The sequence below is a fragment of the Elephantulus edwardii genome, unplaced genomic scaffold, assembly GCF_000299155.1.
Source record: "Elephantulus edwardii isolate Elephantulus edwardi_28Jun2011 unplaced genomic scaffold, EleEdw1.0 scaffold00048, whole genome shotgun sequence".
Lineage (NCBI taxonomy): Eukaryota > Metazoa > Chordata > Mammalia > Macroscelidea > Macroscelididae > Elephantulus > Elephantulus edwardii.
The window spans coordinates 828871-850522 of NW_006399798.1; the positions used below are offsets into that span (position 1 = coordinate 828871).

At 48.3% G+C, this 21652-nt stretch overlaps 1 protein-coding gene across 1 annotated transcript in view; it reads left to right on the forward strand.

Moving 5' to 3' along the window:
• Nucleotides 1-21033, forward strand: part of CCDC57 (coiled-coil domain containing 57) — a 75398-nt gene extending 54365 nt beyond the window's left edge. Inside the window, exons 23-26 of the mRNA XM_006886308.1 lie at nucleotides 12322-12428; nucleotides 13010-13083; nucleotides 19323-19399; nucleotides 20866-21033. Coding sequence (XP_006886370.1) covers nucleotides 12322-12428; nucleotides 13010-13083; nucleotides 19323-19399; nucleotides 20866-21033 — 426 coding nt within the window. The remainder of the gene's footprint in view (nucleotides 1-12321; nucleotides 12429-13009; nucleotides 13084-19322; nucleotides 19400-20865) is intronic.
• The last annotated feature ends 619 nt before the right edge of the window (nucleotides 21034-21652 follow it).

Consider the following 21652-nt stretch of genomic DNA (forward strand, 5'->3'; position numbering starts at 1 on the left):
TGCATGCATATACACTCACATATGGGCACACACACACACATACACACGAGAATATTAGTATCAAATTAATGAAAAGCAGTGATAAAGAGAAAATCTTAAAAGCTAAGAAGACATACAGAGGGACAAAGCTGTCAGCATCGAAATCTGTATCTGATGGAAAGCCTTTAGGACATAAGGCCGGGCTGCTTTCTTTTTTGTTCTCCACTAAAGTGAGATGGCCACTTCCTTTCTGTGTCTTATGAGACTTCCAGATCAAGAGATTCCTTGCCTAGAAACAAAAATCCCATTTCCAATGGAAATGAATGAAAATTTAATTAAAAGTTACAACCCATGAGGAGACATGGGAGGGTACAGACTGATCTGTGAGGAGTCATCTTTGCGAGAACACATCCAGCCCTGGTCACTAGCATCGGCTGCCACAAGGCCATGAGCATTCTGTTATGTTGCGTTTAAGAGCTCACCACGACCTGATTGATGGAACATTATTGGGAAGCTTTGGGTTTCTTCTTTTGTTTTTATGCTTTTGCATCAGGAGAAGACTAACATATGTGAAACCTTTGATGTAGGGGGAAAAATTAAGTAATGCTAAAAGAAAAACTTTTCCAGACAAGCAAAATTTGAAAGAATTCATCACCAACCAACCTATACAACTAGAAGTTCTCACGGGGTTCTTGCTTTAGCGACACCTATCTAACGTCAGAATGATACAGGGAAGGTTAGGATGGCTCCTGTGCAAGGTGGACATGCAAATTATGACAGAAAGGGAAAAAATGCTGAAGGATGTCTTTCAAGATGAATGAAACAGCAGGTCAAAGCTTGAGTCAGCACGAAAGAGGGCACAGCCAGAAATGGTTAATATGGAGCAAGTCAAGAAGACTGGAATTTTTCCTTAGAAGATAATTGACTATTTAAAACACTATCAGATTATATGATGAGGTTAATTATTTAGGTAAAGATTATGTGACAAAATGGCACAAGTCACTGGAAAGAGAAAATGATGTCTACTTTAATGAACTGTGTTTTGGTGAAGCTGGGTAGTAGTGTTCAAATATGTAACACACAAAATTTCACGTGTTGTGGCTGTTGATAGGATATTAGTGTGTATATATATATATATATATATATTCAACAAAGACCAGTTAATACAACTGTATCCACATATACATTCCAGCCATTAAACTCAAAGATGAAGAAGTTGAAGATTTCTACCAACATTTGCTCCTGAAATTGATTGAACATGTAGTTAAGATGTGTTAATAATTGGCGACTGAAATACAAAATTAGGAAATAAAGAAGGACTGGTAGAAGGAAAATAGGGCTTTAGTGACAGACATGAGGTTAGGGACCCAGTGATAGAATTCTGTACAATGTGTGATTTCTTCACTGCAAATATTCTGTCTTCTAACATCTTAATGGTCTCGGTCATGCTCAAGCCCATTGTTGCTGTCATTGTATCAGTCTGTCTTTTGTCCTTTTTAATCATTCACTGTTGCACATTATCCTCCCTCCCCCTCCCCCACTCCCATCCACTTAGCAGTGCACCTCTTGTTCCATATTGCTAGCATGCATGTAGTGTCTGCTCATAGACTCCATTCAGACAGTTCTCATATGTTCCAATGCATTGTTCATTATCTAGCCACTCTTTTCCTATTCTCCCAATACCTCATGTTAGTCCTGGTTTGTAACAACAGTGTTATGCAGTATTCGTCCTTTAGTAACTGAGATATTTCACTCAGCATAATGTTCTCCAGCTCCTTCATGTTGTGTAATGTGTAACGAGTTCGTTATTTATCAGTGCTGTATAATACTCCATTGTATGGATGTACCATAATTTTTCTATCCATTTGCTTGTCCATGGGCACTTGTGTTGCTTCCATCTCTTTGCTATTATGAATAACACAGCAGTAAACACGGGCATGCATACGTCTTTTGAGCGGTGGTGGTTCTTATTTCTCTAGGGTATATTCCCAGTAGTGGAATTGCAGAGTCAAATCATATTTCTATTTCCAACTTTTTTGAGAAAGCACCAGACTACCTTCCGTAGTGGCTGTACCATTTTACACTCCTACCAGCAATGGATGAGAGTCCCAGTCTCTCCACAACCTCACCAGCATTTGTTGTTTGCTGACCTGTTGAATTTTGCTATTGCTGGTGTGAGCGGATATCTCATAGTTGTTCTGTGTCAGTCTGTCTTGTTAAGGATCTTCCTCTTTCTGGCCCTCTCAAGCACTGGACCCTCCTGACATATCTAAAGTTTGTGAGAAGAAATTTCACCATCTTTGGCTCTTAGGGTGGTTCCACTTCATCCTGTTCTCTTGGCAATCGATGGGCTCCTCAGTACCATTTGCCAGCATCGCAGCTCAAGGCATCAATTTTCTTTTCCTTCCTTACTCATCATCCAACTTTCACATGCAAACAGAACAGTTAATGTGGCCATGGCTTCAGTGAGGCACACTGTAGTCTTTAAAGTGACACCCAGGCTCTTGAGCCTTTAATGGGGTCCTTGACAGAAGATTTGTCGAGAGCACTGTGCCTGTCTTTTTTTTTCCTCTCCAACACCAATGCCTAATAGAAGATGGTGGAAGGGTAAATTCTGCTCTGTTCCCTTCCCTCATTGGAATGGCTGCTTTCTCGTGATACCTGTATATTAATACTTGTATGTTAATTACATACCCAAACATGATTAATGCCTGTATGTTATTAAAACCTATAGACTAATAATTATAGTAAAGGTGATGGTCTATAAATGGCACTGGAAAAAACAGACTGTCAGAATGCAGAAAAGACAAGACTTTGAGTTGCTTTATCTCTAAGGAACTTACTTTAAATATAAAAATACAGGGAAATTGATGAAAAAGCTGTAATTACTGTGTTAACATCAGGCAAGGTCCGCTTCCACCCAGGACCACTGCCCGGGCCGAGAAGGGCATGTCATACAGTAAACGGATTGGTCTGCCAAGAAGCCAGAGAGTCCTAAATGTGGATGTGCCCAGTGTCGGCATTGCACGGGCAGAGCGAGGATCCCAGGCAAGGCCAGGGCACCAGAGCTGTCTCTCCTCTCACATTTAACAGTTGTCTTACGTTGTCGGGTACTTTGTGCTGTGGTCACAGAAGACTTTTTACTAATGGAAAGTTATTCATCACAGTTCAGAAAGCTGGAAGTGTGGGTTCGGAACACCAGCTCGGCACCTCTCTGGAGCCTCTGGGGGAAGGTCCTTGACTTCCTGTGGTGTCCGAGGCTTGGCGAGCCCTTGGCTATAGTAAGAGCCTTCTCCTTTGAGGACGTTCTTAGTGACGGCTTCTGCTTCCAGAGGACTCGCCTCTCTCCAGTGCGCTGCATTGTGTCAGAGCTGTGATGAGAGACGGGGGGTGGGGGGGCTGCATCCCACCCATCCCACCTTTACTCTTTTTACAGTTCAGTGGCTGATCACATCCGATTGGACCACAGGGATGAGAGTGCGTAGGCCACAGCCTCCCGCCACAGATCATAGTCCAGACACATTTGGAGATGGGGTGGGGGTGGGGGCGGGGGCTAGAATTCAATCCTTGACAGCTATTAAAATTTGAAATGACAATTGAAAAATACTAGATACAGATGCTCTGTGGGGGAAGGATGGACTGTCTCCTCCTGTGCGATTAACTGCCTCTGAAAACTCACTGGAGGGTCAGCTATGGGTTGGCTCCGACTCGACGGATCACAACACCAGCTACAGTACCTCCAAAACCATGAGCTATAAGGATTCATGAAGCGAGCAGCACTGACCAGAGCTGGGGTGGAAGCTGAGCCCTGCAGAGCTGCACTGCAGCCGGGCCAGGCGCTCTGGGCGAGGACCACCAGGAGCTGCTGACCCCAAGACCATGCCTCTTGGACGGCTTGAACCCTCCACCAGCTCCCAGTGAGACACTCGGGCACTTGCCTGTGCAACGTGGAGCCTCGGAAGGCCAGTGGCGGGTCAGCCAAGTGTGGTTCCCGCTCGACAGTCGAGAAGTACTGTTCCCGGACTGAAAGACTCCCTGGTATTAAGAGCTCACGGTTCCTGGTAGATGTTTAGATTTAACACAGTGCCTGCCAAAAATCCCAAGAGGCTTCTAAAACTGAACTTAACAAGTTAGTCTAAAATTTGCATGGAAACGCAATAGATCTCGAGTGGCAAAAGCAATTTTAAAGAAGGAACAAATTTGAAGGATTTATACTCCCTATGTGGAAACTGTAGAACAATATCATTAATTTCACATGCAAGCAAGATTCTACTGAAGATTATCCAAAAACAACTGGAACAACATATCACCAGAGAACTGCCAGAAGTCCAGGCTGGGCTTAGAAGGGGTCGTGGTACTAGGGATATTGTAGCTAAAGTTAGATGGATCTTGGCCAAAAGCAGGGAATACCAGAGGAATGTATATCTGTGTTTCATTGACAATGCAAAGGCGTTTGACTGTGTGGATCATAACAAACTGTGGCTGACTCTGAGAAGAATGGGAATACCAGAACACTTGATCGTGCTAATGAGAAACCTATACTTGGACCAAGAGGCAGTCGTCAAAACAGAGCAAGGGAACACTGCATGGTTCAAAATCGGGAAGGGCATACACCAGGGATGTGTCCTGTCACCATACCTTTTCAATCTGTATGCAGAACAGATTATCAGGGAGGCTGGGCTCTATGAGGAAGAATGTGGGATCAAGATTGGTAGAATATCTATCAACAATCTGCAATATGCAGTTGACACAGCCCTGCTTGCTGAAACTGAGGAGGACCTCATGCACTTGCTGCAGAGGGTCAAGGACTGCAGCCTCCAATATGAATTGAGGCTCAATGTCAAGAAGACAAAGATTCTCACCACTGGGCCAATTGGCAGCATCAGGATGGATGGTGAAGAGATTGAGGTTGTTCACAGTTTAGTTTGCTTGGCTCCACAGTCAACACTCTTGGCACCATTAGCCAGGAAATTAAAAGACGTATTGCGAAGAGAAAGTCTGCTGTTAGTGAACTCTCCAAAGTACTGAAGAGCAACGGTGTCTCTCTGGAGACTAAGGTGCACCTGATACAGGCCATGGTCTTTGCAATCACTTGTTATGCATCAGAGAGTTGGAGAATGACTAAGGAGGCTAGAAGGAGAATTGATGCCTTTGAGCTATGGTGCTGGAGAAGAGTATTGAGGGTACCGTGGACTGCTAGGAAAACAAACAGATTCATCCTGGAAAGGGTCAAACCGGGCGGCTTGTTGGAGGCAAGGATTCTGAGGCTCCGTCTAACATACTTTGGACATGTTGTAAGGAAGGACCGGTCCTTGGAGAGGGACGTCATGCTTGGTAGGGTGGAGGGACAGCGCAGGAGGGGAAGGCCCTCTATGAGGTGGTGGATTGATTCAGTGACTGGCGTAACTGGGATGGGTGTATCGGAGATGGTGCAATTGGCAAAGGACAGAGCAGAATTTAGGGCTGTTGTACATAGGGTCGCTATGAGTCACAAGCGACTCTATGGCACATAACAACAACAACACACTCCCTAATCGTAAGCTTTACTGTGAAGCCACAGAGATGTTGCTGGGAGAGTGATTTCACAGGACCTTGTGGTGCCCCAGGCTGTGGGGATGCTAATCCCAAGGCTGGACCAGAGAAGATGGGCAGTCTCCTCCGATGATTGTGAACTCAGTGGAGACCAGCGGAGAGTCAGGTCTGACTCAGGGGCACCACTGACCTTAAGTGAGTTTTCTTTTGTCAAAAATCTGTGTGCTGAGCAAATAAGCCAGACTGTTTAGAGAAGAATATGGCATGAAAAATCATTTAAAAAAAAAAGAATATGGCATGAGGGCTGGAGGACGACTCATCATAACCTGCATTGTGCAGACAGCTCACCCTTCTTGGAGAAAGTGACAACTGGACGCATTGCCTGCAGCAGACCAGAGACTGCAGCCTGCAGCGTGGGTTACATCTCAACATCAGGAAAACTGAACTCCTCACCGCTCAACTGATGGACAGCATCACGAGCTAGGAAAGAGTGAAGTCATCGTCAACTCCCTTTTACCTGAACACCGTGGTAGCAACAGCCACAGGGCAGATGTGAAACCGAGGACCTCACCAACGTGCTGACGAGCAAGAATGCCAGTTTAAAGACTCGTGTGGCTTTCCCATGCCCTAGGAGTGCCTGTGGGGAGCTGCATAGTGTGGAAGGGAGAAGGCAAAACCCAGGCCTTTGACTGGGTGGCGGGCACACCATGGACAGCCTGTCCTGAGAAGCTGCACGCCTGGTGCTCCGTGGAGGCAAGGGTGCTGAACCAGGGCTGTCTTATCTACTTGGGACATGTTGTCATTATGCTGGGGAGGTAGAGCGTCTAAGGTCTCCTCGTCACCTCTCAAGGAGACAAGACTGACACAGCTGACATGGCAGAGACTGAAGACAGTGCAAGGTTGCGCCAGTGTCAGCTCAGAGGCACCTGACGGCCATTTACAGACACAAAAAGAATGGAATTCACAGAGACCCAAGCAGGTGTAAATTCACTGAGGGCGTGAGTATACAAACGTTTTCTCTAAAACCGTACTATCACTTTGGAGATACCACTTATGGCAGAGATTTTAAATCTTAGATTGTCAAGGATCAGTGGACGGAGGTCTGTGAACCCTGTGCTTTCCAGAAATCACTGACTTAAAGGGTAGATGATTTAACCCACGGGTTATTCTGTAGGTTTCGTGCCCCATCTGTTTACTAGATTTCTTGATTCTGTGGCACTAATATGGTGTGAGGGAAAGCCACGTGGAAAGAGTGTGTACCTAATTTGAGAGCAGAGTATATAAAAATTGAGGTCACCGTTCTCTGTGATGGTAATGAGGACTTCGTGCCTGTCAGAGTTTCCTGGCTCTGCCATTGTGGGCTAAACTCTTCTTTATTGGCACTACAGTGTATCCTCTGAAAATTCCAAACCACTGCAGGGAGAGAATCAGAAGAAAGTGGCTGAGGAAGCAGCCCATCGCCGAGCCTCCCTTCTCGGAGACTGACTGTCCCTAGAAGAGACGCTCGTCCTCTCCCCTCACAACTGCTGGGAGATTCGAACTGCCTGCCTTTTGGTTGGCAGCATAACTTCCCACCCACTAGGCTATTGGAGCTCTCTCTGGACAACTAGATGTACATATTGGAAACAACGGGCCGTCAGTCCTTCCCTTCCACCCCCTCACTCCGTTGAGCCTGAAGCAATGGCTAGCTTCCTCTTCGTCGGATTTCCACAGCTCACAAGAACACCGAACAGCAGACCTGAACCCCGGCCTGTCCTGCACCGTCCTCACCATCTCTGACATCACTGTGTCCGCTCACCTGGTTGAGGGGCTTCCTCTCCGTGACCACCCCTCCACCTCTCTGAGCATGATGTCTTCCTCCAAGGAACAGCTTCTCATCGCAAAATACCCAGAGCAAGTGAGGTGAAGTTTCATCATCTTTGCCTCCAAGGAGCACTCTGGCTGCACTTTCTCCAAAACTATTAGTTTTTTTTCTTTTGGCAGTTCCTGGTATTCAGTGCTCTCCTTAACCCCATAGCCCAAAGGTATCTATACTTCTATTATCCTCATAGATTGTGCAGCTCTCAGATGCATGACAAGTGACTGAAGAGACCACGGCCTGAAACCGACATCCCCGCCCCTCCGTGACCTGAGACCACAGACCATCCTGGTGTACTATGTCTTCTGATTCCCTGGCTGCTGACACCAAATGTATTGATTGTGGATCCAAGTAAGATGAAGTCAGTGACAGTCTCAATCTTTTCTCTATCTATTGGTCCAGTGGTGAGGATTTTTGTTTTCTTAACGTTGAGATGCAGTCCATACTGAAGGCTGTGGTCTTTGATCTTCTGCAGCAAGTGCTTCAAGTCCTCACTTTCAGTAAGCAGTGTTGTATCATCCACGTAACAAAGGTTATTGATGAGTCTTCTTCCAATCCTGATGCCACATTCTTCTTCATAGAGTCCAGCTTCTCTTATACCTCACTCAGCACTTCTGAAGCTGAAAGAACTGAAAAATAAATTTAATTGCAGTACTGAGAGATGCTTTGGGTAAAATCTTGAATGATCCAGAAAACACCAAAAGAAATGGTCACTATACCAAGAAGAATTGCCTCGTACTGAAATATTTCAAGATACACCATCTGATCAAAAGCAACAGTAATGAAGAAATTCAAGGTGTCTCAAACTGTAGGAATTAGCAAAAAATTAGGGCCCAGGAATCAATGGGAACCAACTGACCTATTTCAGTAAACAGATGCTCGCCTGGGTGTGCTCAGTAGTCTATGCCAGGAAATCTGGAGGACGACTGCTTGGCTGACTGACTGGAAGAGATCCATATTCATTCCCATTCCCAAGAAAGGGGATCCAGTAGAGTGCAGAAATTCTCTAACGATAGAATTAATATCACATGCAAGCAAAATACTGCTGAAGAGCATTAAAAAATGGCTAGAACACTACATACAAGGGAGCTCTGGTGGCCTAGTGGCAAGAAGCTGCACTGCAATCCCAGAGGTGCACTGTTCGAATTCACCAGATGCTCTGCTGGAGAAAGAGGGGCAATCTCCTCCTGTACCAGTCAGATCCAATTTGATGGTACATGCACAAAAAATAATAATTTAAAGAAATCAGCAATACATACAGAACTTCCAGAAGTTCAAGTTGGAGTTAGGAGAGGCTGTAGCACCAGGGATATCATTGCTGATGTCAAATGGATCCTGGATGGAAGCAGAGAATACGAGAAGAATGTCTATTTGTGTTTCATTTGACAGTGGGGAAAAGAACATGTTATGGCTGACACTGAGAAGAATGGGAATCCCAGGCACTTAATTGTGCTCCTGCTAAGCTTATCTCTAGACCAAAAAGCTGCTGTGCAAACAGAGCAAGGAAACACTGTTAGGTGCTGTCGAGTCGAGTATGATTCATAGTGACCCTATGAACAGAAGATCTGACCCCTGACCGATCCTGCACCATCCTCACACTTCCTGACACACAAGAGCCCATTGCAGCAGTCACCATGTCAGTCCACCTGGTCACGGGTCTTCCTCTCCTTCGCCAGCCCTCCACCCTTGCCAGCATCATGTCCTTCTCCAAGGAATAGCCCCTCCTAGTAACATGCCCAAAGTATGTGAGGCAAAGCCTCATCACTCTTGTCTCCAAAGAGCACTCGGGCTGCACTTTCTCCAAGACACAGTTTGTTCTTTTTGCCATCCATGGGATGTTCAGTGCTCTTCTCCAGCATCACAGCTCAAAGGGGTCAATTCTTCTTCTGTCATCTTTATTCATTGTCCAGTTCTCAGATGCATAGCAAGTGACTGGAAAAACTATGGCTCTGTTCGCACAACATCCTCCTGGTCCAGGTACAGCTTTTGCATGAGCACAGTTAAGTGCTCTGGGACTCCCAGTCTTCTCAAAGTCAGTCACAACTTGTTGTAATAAGTACACAGGAGCCAAGATATGATCTTGAATCAATTCCATCTGAATTTTAAGATCATTTTAGAAATAGGTTTGAGGCATTGAACAACAATGATCAAAGACCAGATGAGTTTGTGAGATGGTATCACAGATATCATCCATAAAGAAAGCAAAAGATCATTATAAAAACAGGGGAGAAAAAAATTAAAATTTATGTCAAAAGAGACTAAGAATTGCACAGGAACATTGAGAAGCCAAAATTAGAGGAAAACATGCCAAAATAAAAGAGCTGAACAGAAGATTTCAAAGGGCAGCTCAGGAGGACAAAAAGTATTATAACAGAATGTGCAAAGTGCTAGAATTGGAGAATGAAAAGGGAAGAACTCACTCTGCATTTCTCAAGCTGAGAGAACTGAAAACATTTAAACCTTGAGTCACAATATCGAAAGATGTTATGGGCAATATGTTGAATGACTCAGAGAACAGCAAAAGAAGATGGAAGGAGTACACAGAGTCACTGTACCAAAAAGAATTGGTTGACACAGAAGAATTTCAAGAGAACATATAATCAAGAGGCAATGGTGATGAAGCCTTAGAGGAAGTTCAGGCTACTCTGAAAGACTTGGTGAAAAATAAAGACCTAGACATTGGTGGACTACCAACTGACATATTTCAACAAACAGATACTGCCCTGGATGTGCTCACCAGGTTGTGCCAAGAAATCTGGAGGACATCTACCTGGCCAACTGGAAGAAATCCATATTTATCCCCATTCCAAAAACAGGTGACCCAACAGAGTTTATCACTCGATAAATCCAACAGAAATTAACAATATCACTAATATCACATGCAAGCAAAATCTTGCTAAACATTACCCAGAAACAACTGGAACAGTACATCGACAGAACTACCAGAAATACAAGCTGGGTTTAGAAGAGGTTGTGGCACTAGAGACATTATTACCCATGATGATAGATCTTGGCAGACAGCAAAGAGTACCAGAGGAATGTCTATCATTGTCAGTGTGTTTCATTGACTCTGCAAAGGCATTTGACTGTGTGGATCACAACAAATTGTGACTAACCTTGAGGAGAATGGGAATCCAAGAACACTTGATTGTGCTTATGTGAAACCTATACTTGGACCAGGAAGCATTCTTCAGAACAGAGCAAGGAAACACTGCATGGTTTAAAATCAGGAAAGAAGTGTGTCAGGGATGCGTCCTGTTCCATACCTTTTCAGTCTATATGCAGAACAGATCATTCAGCAGGCTTGACTTCATGAGGTAGAATGTGGCATCAGAATTGAAGGAAGACTCATCAACAACCTACATTATGCAGATGACACAACCTTGCTTGCTGAAACTAAAAAGGACCTGAAGTGCTTGCTGCAGAAGGTCAAGGACAGTAGTCTTCAATATGACCTCAACATCAATAGGACAAAGATTCTCACCATGGGCCAACGGGCAGCACATGATCGATGGAGAAGAGAGTGAGATTGTTAACAGTTACAACTTGCTCGGCTCCATGATCAACACTCTCGGCATCAGCAGTCAGGAAATCAAAAGACGGATTGCATTGGGAAAATCTGCTGTCAGGGACCTCTCCAGAGTGCTGAGAAGCAACAATGTCAGTCTAGAGACTAAGGTGTGCCTCATCCAGCCCATGGTCTTTGCAATTATTTGGTATGCATCAGAGAGCTGGACTTAAGGATGACAGAAGAATTGGTGCCTTTGAGTTGTGCTGGAGAAGAGTCTTGAACATACTATGGACTACTAAGAAAACAAATAGATGTCATGAAAAGAGTGAAAACAAGTTTCTCTGTGGAGGCAAGGATTTTGAAGTTCCGTCTTACATACTCTGGGCATGTGGCCAGGAGGGACCAGTCCTAGGAGAAGGACATCATGCTTGGAAGGGTGAAGGGACAGAACAGGAGAGGAACACCCCGGATGGTATGGACTGACACAGTAGTCAGGCGATGGAGACAGGTGTGTCAGAGTTGGTGAGACTGGCTCAGGACAGGGCAGGCTTCAGAGCAGTTGTACACAGGGCCACTGTGCGTCACAGCGTCACAGGCAACTTGATGGCACATAACGATAAGCAGCTTTGATGAAGTACAATTATTTTATATTAAAGATGCTGAAATTGTGAAATGGTGATTACATTTTATAAAAAATACTGCTCTTCAAATGGCACTATTAAAAATGAAAAGATAAGCAACTGCCTGGGAGAAAGCGTGAGCTGGGGGAGAGGTGTGCTGAGAAGGTGGAGGAGGCATGTCCAAGGGACGAAGGCTGTGGGGCGCGAGACCCCAGTGACCATGTGGGTGGGGGGCCTACAGGTACTGGGGTGGAGGACACGTGTCCCGGGGAAGGTTGAGGGCGTGAGACCCCAGTGAGCGTGTAGGTGGGGGACCTGAGGGTACTGGGGTGGAGAACGCATTCAGGAGAGAGGTAAGGCTAGATAGTTAAACGTGGAGACTAAGTATGTAAATGGCATTTACAAGCACATGTCAGGCTGCCACCACTGACTTGTGTCCCCCGAGACTGAGCCTCCACATCCTGGTCGATCAGGCACTGTCGTTCAGGGCCAGGCCATAGTGGCCCCTGAGCAGCAGAATGTGGCACCTGGCCCTGTGCTGTCCCTGCCTCTGTTGGGGCCATCACTGCTTTGTCCGTCTTTACTGACCTGTTTTCCCAGCATGACTGGCTCCTGCAAACATGCCCAAAGAAGGTGCAGCCAAGTCCCCCCGTTCCTGCCTGGAAGGCTCCTGTCCAGGAGATGCTTCTCCTCCGCCATCTTTTTTCCTGTCATTTTCTTGTGTCAGTCTGGTCTCCAGATGTTTATGTTTTGGGTTAAGATGCTGTGGAGCTTTGCTGTTGCAGTAATGATTCCACCTCTGGTGTTGGGAGCTCCTTTAGGCCATCTGGCTGCGCGAGGTGTCCAGCTCCAGTCGCGACCTTTTGGGAGCACTTCCTGCATGCACCCCAGGCGTGTGCCTCTACTCTGCCCCAGCCCTGGGATCTGGGTATCCCCGAAGCTCCGGCCTGGGCCTTTTCTCATCGTACCATGCTGCCACTGGCACTGCCCTCGGGCTGCACTGATGGGAGCCAGCAATTTGAGTGGGAGAACTCAGCTCTGGAAACCAGCAACCTCCTAAATCACATTTTCCTTTTAAAGAACCAATAAATCTAAGCTGGAAAAAATATGCAAGGAATTTTGACTGTAGATAAAGTAGCACAGGTTTGCTATGTTGTAAGCCGACCCTGGCTAGCTCAGCAGGACTGTACAAGGTTCCCAGGACAAGAACCCTGTGCTGGGCTCTGGCTCTGCCACACACCAGGCCTAGCATGGCCCATACCCGCTCTTCCCTCAGGCCTGGCAGCGGCGTGAGGAAGGCTCTTCCAGACCACCACCACTTCCTCTGTCATCCTCCCTGAGGGCGTGCTTCACCGCATTCTGCATGGCCTGTGACACTCGCCCCTCCAGGCACACGACTCCTTCCGGACAGTCCCGCACCCCTGCCATTCATTACCAGAGTGGACTGGGCCCGTCTGGCTGGGTGGTGGGTGTCCCTGCCTCCCCCACTGCTCCACGTTCATCCTCCAGAAGCTACGCTCCTTTGAAGAGGACGACGTTCCCCAACGCCTTGAAGCAGGACTCTGCTGGTCACCAGTCTGCAGGTAGCTCCACTCCCCGGCTAGGCCTTCTGAAGAAGACGTGTAAATGGCCAATAGGCACAGGGGCATTAAAAGTCATCTTGGAAATGTCAGCCAGGACCAAAAGGAGATGCCATGACACTCACGCCCAGATGTCTCAAGTCTTTTTAAACCGGTGTTCCCAAACACTGGCGTAAGAGCGGGGCCAGCTGAGCGCACGGCCTGGTGCTGGCAGTGTGACCGTTTTGTAGAACAGCACGGCGTGTGCTCTGTTACCCTCCATCACACCATCTCAGAGCTTCTGTACGAGACACATGGAAACGCCCTGAGCCCGGGGGTACCTTTCACAGCATCGTCTTAGTGAAGTCCCCAAACTGGAAAGAGCACCCGTGTCCACCAACACGTGAGTTACTGTTGTCAGGTGCAGCTGAGTCGAGTGTGATTCACAGTGACCTTGAGAAAAACAGGTCAGAACCCTCCTATCCTGTGCCAGCCTGACAATGTCCGGCACCCCGAAGCTCATCGTCCCAGTCACTGTGTCAATCCACCTGGTCAAGGGTCCTCTTCTCCCTCACTGTCCCTCCACCTTCCCAAGCATGATGTCTCTCTCCAGCGAATAGCTTCTCCTAGCAAAAGGCCCAGCGCATGAGAGATGAAGCTTTATCATCTTTGCTTCCATGACATCTTCTCCCTGATATACCTGTCTGTTCTCTGAGCCGTCCATAGGATGTTCAGTGCTCTCCTCCAACACCACAGCTCAAAGGCACCAGTTCTTCTGTCCTCCTTATTCATTCATTGTACAGCTCTCAGATGCATAGCAAGTAATTGAAAAGACCAGGACTTGGATCATATGCACCTCGGTCCTCACCCTGACATCATTGCTGCTCAGCAATTTGGAGAGGTCCTGACTGCAGACGTCTCAGTGCACCACGTGTCCTGATCCCCTGACTGCTGGTAACAAGTGATTGTGGATCCAAGTGAGGTGAGGTCGCTGACAGTCTCAGTCTTTTCTCCCTCTAGCGTGGTGTTGCCTATTGGTCCAGTGTTGAGGATATTTGTTCTCTTGACATTCAGATGCAGTCCCTAATGAAGGCTGCAGGGTTTGATCTCCTGCAGCAGGGCTTCACGTCCTCCTCACTTTGAGCAAGCAGGATTTTTGTCATCCACGTAGCGAAGGTTATTGATAAGTCTTCCTCCAGTCCCGATGCCACTTTCTTCATAGAGTCCAGCTTCTTGAATAATCTTCATACAGATTAAGTAGGTATGAAAGAAAGATACAATGATACACACACCTGTCCTAAACCATGTAGCAGTCCCTTGCTCTATTCACAAAACAGCCTCTTGGTTTAGGTGTAGATTTCACACCAGCACAACTTTTTGGGAGTTCCAACCTTTTAGGATTCCCATTCTTCTCAATGTTAGCCACAGTTTGTTATGATCCACACAGTTATATGCCTTTGCACCATCAATAAAGCACAAACAGACATTCTTCTGAAATTCTTTGCTTTCAGCCAGGATCACCTGACATCAGCAATGATATCCCTGGTGGCACGGCTTCTTCTAAATCCTGCTTGAACATCTGACAGTTCTCTGCCTCTGTGCTATCCTATTCTCAGCAGTATTTTGCTTGCATTTGATATTGATGATATTGTTCAGTAATTTCCACATTCTGTTGGATCACCTTTCTTGGGTATGGGAACAAATATGAATTTCCTCCAAGTTAGTCAGCCAGGCAATTGTCCTTCGAGTTTCTTAGCATAGACTGGTGGGCTCATCTAGAGCTGCATCTGTCATTGGAAACATTTCTACTGGTATCCCAGTAATTCCTGGGGCCTTATTTTTGCCAATGCCTTTATTGCAGCTTGGATTTCTTCCTTCGTTACCACTGGCTCATGATCATATGGTTATTTCCTGTCTGATTGTTTTTTGATAGAGTGGTTTCGTGTTCTCCCTCCATCTTTTAACGTTTTCCTGAATCATTCAAGACTTTGCCCATAGCATCCCTCCATATTACAACTCGAGGCTTGAATTGGTTTTTACTTCTCTTAGCCTGAGGGATGCCGGCAAGTTCTTCCCATTTTAGTCTCCAATTCTAGGCCTCTGCACGTACTGTTACAGCAGTTGCTTTGTCTGCCTGAGCCACCTTTTCAAATTTTCTGCTTAGCTCTTTTATTTCAGCATCTCTTCCCTTTGTTTTGGCTTCTTGACGCTTTCGTGCAGATTTCAGGGTCTCTTCTTACTCCCTTTTGGTTGTTCTTTCTCCTCTCTTTTTAGTGAAAAGTTAAACAAATGCAGATGTTGCGGGATACCCGGGTCTCACTGATGCCGACCCAGCTATAAATTGCCCAAGGAGACTGCCATCTTCCTCCTGTGGGGCAGCTGGTTTGGAGCCACAGCTGCACACAGCCTTTGGGGGCCACCAAGCTCTCACAGTGTGCTCATTACAGGGCTTCAGGGGGATCTCACTCCGCAGCTGAGACATGTTGTCAGGGAGACACCCCACCTGACCCCTGAGGCAGTGGCCCCTGGACCCTAGTGTGTGACAGGAGTGACTCTGGAATCAGGCTCCCACAGCAGAAGCCTGTCAGGGCCCCATGGTATTTGGGGTCAGAGGACACCCACCTACATGCTACTTGCCTTTAAAAAACTCATCAAACGTGTGGGTGTGACTTAAATGCCACCTTGATAAAGTCTGGTTTATACGAGCAAGGTGGGGAGACAGCAGTGGCCCCATCACAGAACCCTGACCCCAGGAAGGTTCTTGCTGAGACCTGGACCTGTGCCACAGGAACCAGAAGGGACACGCCCAGCCCGTCACAAGCGGTCACGTGCTGGGCTGCGATTCTCGGGGACCCACGCCAGCTTCCTAATTATTCCAGTTGGGATTTGGAGTGCTCCTGGGGATGTCATTACCGTGGACCAGAGGGTAGAGACTGTTCCCTCTGCAGCAAGCCAGGGCTTCCCGGAAAGGCCTCGAGGGGCCCGGACCTGGTCCCTCCATGCGGACCAGCACTGCCTCCACCCCGTGTCCCAGGCTTCCGTAGAGACGCTGAAAATAAGGCAGACCCTGGAACCTTCACAAAGCAGAGTCCACAAGGCCCTCTTCGTGGTTCATTCACTGCAAGCTGTAGGTATCAGGGGAACAGCCTCCAACCTCATGTGTGTGTGAGGAGATGATGTGGCCATCAGTCCTCCAGAGAGGGAAGGTGGACATCTGAGAGCTCGATGATGAAGAAGGAAGACAGAGAAACATCTAGGCCTTTGAGGTGTGGTGTGGAGCACTAAGCATCCCATGGACCACAAGAGAACACACAGAGAAGTCTTGGAAGAGGGGTGACCGGGGGCTCCTCAGAGGCCAGGACAGTGAGACTTCATCTCTCATATACTTTTACATCATGTTGGAAAAAGTAGACGGTCAGTGAAAGAGAGAAAGACGGGAGGATGGAGCCGCTGGAGATGGGACAGGGGGCTCGAGCTGCTGTCAGGGCCACCTTGAGTTGAAGTCGACTCCACAGTGCCAGACAGCAGCAGCATCGGACACTGGCTGTGCTGAGACCAATGCGGGCGTCCATCGGCCACTGCTGTGCTGAGACCAATGCGGGCGTCCACACACCTCGTCCCGCTGCAGGGTAATCAGTGTGTGGTCTCTAAGGAGACCTTTGATGTCTTCAGATAATGACCAGCTGCTTCTCCGCAGGGAGCCTTGGTGGCACAGTGGTTCAGCGTTTAGCTGCTAACCAGCGTTAATGGTTCGAACTCACCATCTGCTTAGGAAGTTATGGGGTCCCTGCATCCCCTCCCATAAAGACCCGTGTCAGCAGCACTTCGGGGTGTTTTGCTCCATCCTTCAGAGTTGCCATAAGACAGAAGTGGCCTCGGCAGCACTGGGTTTGGTTTGGGATTCGGTTCTCCCCTCATGACGTGTCTTCCTCATTTCTGCCCCTTTCTCCTATTGGCTGGCCTGGCCGTTCCCAGCTCGGTTGTCTCACAACTTCGTGTTTGAGAAAGCTCTTCTTCGTCAACTCAAGACACGGCCCTGCAGTCCTAATTTACTACACATTTCATTATGAACAAGGGTTTTTTAACATTTTTAAAATATTTTTTTATTTTCATATAACAATTCCTTTACATTATATTTAATTCATATGCATGTGTTTTATACAATCTTTCATTTATATTGTTTCATACAATCATTCATATACATTTTATTTTATATTATTTTTATTTTTTCATATTTTTTCTTTTTTTATTAATTTCAATGAAAGTTTACAGAGACTTAAGGTTTCCATTAACTCATTGTTGAACTTTTCTCCCTGCCCCCCCCCACCATTCACTCTTCTCCTTGAAAAGTAAAAGAAATACTCTTTCATTGTTATTCAATCCCTTCCCCCAAGTCCACTTGACTATGCAGCCTTCATTCTGGACTCCTGTCACGACAATAATACCCAATCATATATCCCTTTTTAAACAGTTCTCTTGCTCATCTGTTTCAATGCAGTATACATCATTCCTCCTCTCCTTCTGTCTTCCCTCAACCCCGATGTCAGTCCCATTTTACAACAGTGGCATTATGCAACATTTGTCCCCCTGTGACTGAGATATTTCCCTCAGCACAATGTCCTCCAGGGTCACCCATTCTGTATAATATTTCATGAGTTCCCTGCCTTCCAATGCTGCATAACATTCCACTGCGTGAACACACCACAGCTTCTCCATACATTCACCTGTCGAGGGGCACCTGGGTTGCTTCCAGCTCCCAACCACTGCGAATGAAGCCACAATATACATGGGTATGCATATATTTATCTTTTGGGTGGCGGTTATGTTTTCTTTAGGGTAAATTCCCAGTAGTGGAATTGTTGGATCAAATGATATTTCTATTTCCAACCTTTTGAGACAGCACCATACTGCCTTCCATAGTGGTTGCACCATTTTGCACTCCCACCAATGGTGAATAAGAGTTCCAGTTTCTCCACAACCTCGCCAGCATTTGATATTTGCTGTTCTGTTAAGTTTTGTTATTCTTCCTGGGATGAGATGATATCTTATAGTTGTTTTGATTTGGATCTCTTTTAGAGCTAGGGATTTTGAACATTTCTCCATGTGTTTGTTTGCCATCTGAATGTCTTCTTTGGCTAAGTGTCTGTTCATATCCTGTGCCCATCCTTCAACTGGGTTATCTTTACCTTTTTGTTGTGCTGGAGTGTTTTATAAATCCTTGATAGAAGTCCCTTATCTGACATGTCATTACCAAGTATTTTTTCCCAATCTGTGACTTCCCTTTTTACCCTGTTGGAGAAGTTTTTGGATGTGCTATTTTTACATTATTTTTTAACTTTTTTTGTTTTTTTAAATACTGGATTATTCTTGTCACTTGTTGCCAACCAGCCTTGTCTGATCCAAGAATCAGGGAACTTCTGCCTCAGAAAGTCAGACAGGCTGCCTGCTTTTCTGAAAAGGCTGGGTGGGCCTGGCATTGATGGTCCCTCAGGATCTGGTCCCATCACGGCATCAGGCTGGCCTTCTGGGAGGGGTGTGTGATGGCCGCCACCAGAAACTTGAGGCACTGTAGTGTGCGTGTGTGTTTCTTATAGAGACTTTCCATGTCATCCAGGCATTTCTACCTCCTGGTAAATTTTTTGAGGTGCTTTCTAATCACTCTGTCATGCGGTTGCTATTATTTCTGGGATCCAGGTGGTGCAGTGTTAAAACGCTTGACTCAACTGAAAGGTGAGCTGTTTGAACCCACCAGCCGCTCTGCAGGAGAAGACGTGTCTGCCTGCTGCCAGGACCATCTAGGCCTTGGTAGCCCAGTGGGCAGTCCACCCGGGTCTGCAGGGCCGCTGGAACAGGGACTCTAGCAGGGGCTTGGTGTGAACTGGCCATGACTGGGCTGGGCCCCCAAGGAGCACATACAACCTCTGTCCACCAGGCACCACAGGCTCTGGAGGCATGTGAGTGTGCCAGACTGCTGACCCCACAGCTGGCGGTTTGAATCCACCAGCCCCTCCACGACCCTGAGATGGACAGTCTCCTCCCATAAAGGGGACCCATGGAAAGGCCAGCATGAGTTGGGATCAACTCAACCGCAATGGAGGAGATTCAGACCTCAAAGCTGGCAGTTCAAGTCCACCCTTTGGCTCTACTCAGGCCCCTCTTCAGCAACCTAGGGACATGGCCAAGAAAATGCTGAGAACCAGCCCCTCCTGTGACGCTGAGTGCCAACCATGTCTGGGCCCTCCCCCCCTTTCCCCCGGCCCCAGGTCTGGGCCCTTCACCCCCTTCCCATGGGACGTCGTCCTGCTCGTCCCTCGAGCCTGGGGTTCGGCCTGTGCCTCTGGTGGGTCTTTCTCCACCTGAGCTTTGACACCCTGTTCGCCAGGCTCCGTCTCCATGTCACCTGCTCATCTCATACCTCTGGGGACCAGAGAGCCTGGCAGCCAGCCTTCAGTGTCCAGGGTCCCCGCTGCAGTTTCCCCACATGCCAGGCCATTCCTGGGTGCACCCCACAGACAGGTGGTAATGTCACCACTCGGCATCAGGGTTGAGCAAGGAGGGTCCTACTGTGACTACTCTGTGTGGACATGGCCTGCCTTGCACCCAGTGTGGGCTGGCTGCTTGCACACATGGCCCCTTGTCCCCTCACGTGTGACGTGGCCCACAGGCCAGGCCTCACTTGGCCTGGTCGGGCCGGCTGTGTCCACATCTGTGGATTACAGAGGCGGCATCCAGCGTGGTCTGTGTGGGCTGCAGAGATGCACACCACCAAGGATGGGTCCATTTCTGCCCGCAGCTCTGCTGGTTACCTGATACCATCTCAAGGCTTTCTTTCAAAACACACAGTCTTTCTGCACCTCCTACGACAGACACCTTTCACCTAATTCTCTGTGGCTTGGCCCTGCTGTCTCTTCCCTTTTCACGTGTGTGTGTGTGTGTGTGTGTGTGTCTGTGTGTGTGTGTGAAATATGTCCCTCATACACACCTGCGTTCAGTGTGCTGAGTGTGACCTCAGGGGCCCCAGGCTCCGTCCATGCAGGACCCCCCAGACCCCAGGCTCCATCCATGCAGGAGACCCCAGGCTCCAGGCTCCATCCATGCAGGAGACCCCAGACCCCAGGCTCCATCCATGCAGGAGACCCCAGGCTCTAGGCTCCATCCATGCAGGAGACCCCAGGCTCCGTCCATGCAGGAGACCCCAGGCTCCGTCCATGCAGGAGACCCTGTTCTCCACACACCTGCACCCTCAGGCAGGTGTGCTTCAGCCTGCCTCCCACGGCAGGCACAAGCCTCCCTCAGCCATCACCACGTTCAGCCTCTGGCCTGGCCCCAGTGACCTGGCAGCCAGATCTCGCTCACAGAGGTACCAGACTTGCAGGAGTGCCCTTGGTTAAGTGCTTAGAAGCTGGGCTGTCAGGCGGGAAGGAGGCTTCCTCCAGGGACCACAAGGACAGGCAGCCTGTCCCCTCAACTTGGGGCCTCCATGGTGTGTGTCCAGCACCACCACACACAGACATGCAGGCTCTGAGAGGCCCCTCCTCCGAGTCAGCCCTTTCCTCTCCCCCTGAGCTCTGGTCACCCCACTGGCCAGCCAAGGAGACAGATGGCTCCATCAAGACATTCTGTCCACTCAGGGTGGCCCCTCTGATGCCCGGGGCAGGGCCAAGGCTGAGGTGGTAACAATGTCTGTCGGAGGTGGAGAGGGCCTCTGACCATGGTCAGACCCATCAGCTGGGTCACTCAGCCCACACAAGCAGCCCCTGGCCGGGTCCTGGTCTGGTTCTCTGAGGTCACCATACTTGCTCTCAGTTGAGCCTAGGGAACACCCCCATGAGCCCTGTCACCACGGTCACCGGAGGCTCCTACCCCACAGGCCTCCCTGGAGACAGCCTGGAGCCTCCCTGCCTGGGCACCAGGCCCCCACGGCAGGACCTGGATGGAGCCCTGGCCTCTTCTCAGAGTGTGCTGCGAATCTGATCATGCTGGTCTGGTTCTTGGGCTCAAGTCCCCATGAACAGAAGACCAACAAGATCCCATGTCACTGACAGTGTCCTCTGCCTCTCAGACCACTGGAGGCCAGCCTCAGGGCACCACACTCCTGCAAGCCACCTTAGGCCTCCCACCACAGGACCTGTGCCCAGGAAATCACACCGGTCACCCTTCTGTCCTCAGGTGGCATATAATAGGGGCCAGCACAGACTCAGAGCCCTCCCACTCCAGGCCAGTCATCATCCCCCATCTCGAGGCCAAGTAGTTTGCATGGGCAACACGGGGGTCAGAGGTCTGCTTGGCAGACCAAGGATAGTTCTAGAAGAAACAAGATAGAGTGGGAGTGTTAGTAGGGAGATACTGTGTCTCAGGAGCCTTGAGATCAAAACCTGGCCCTGGACACCCTCTCACAAGGATCTGGAATAAGGGGCTGAGGGTGGGGTGAGGAGGAGGAGGAAGGGGAGGAGACTGCCCTCTCCTCACCCCCAGTGTCCTGCACACTTGGGGCCTGAGGCACAGCAGGCCTGAAACTGGGAGCCAGCTACCTGGCCTGCGCACCCCTCAGAAGCCAGGACCACTCCCAGAGTGAGCCCACAGTGCGGTGTGT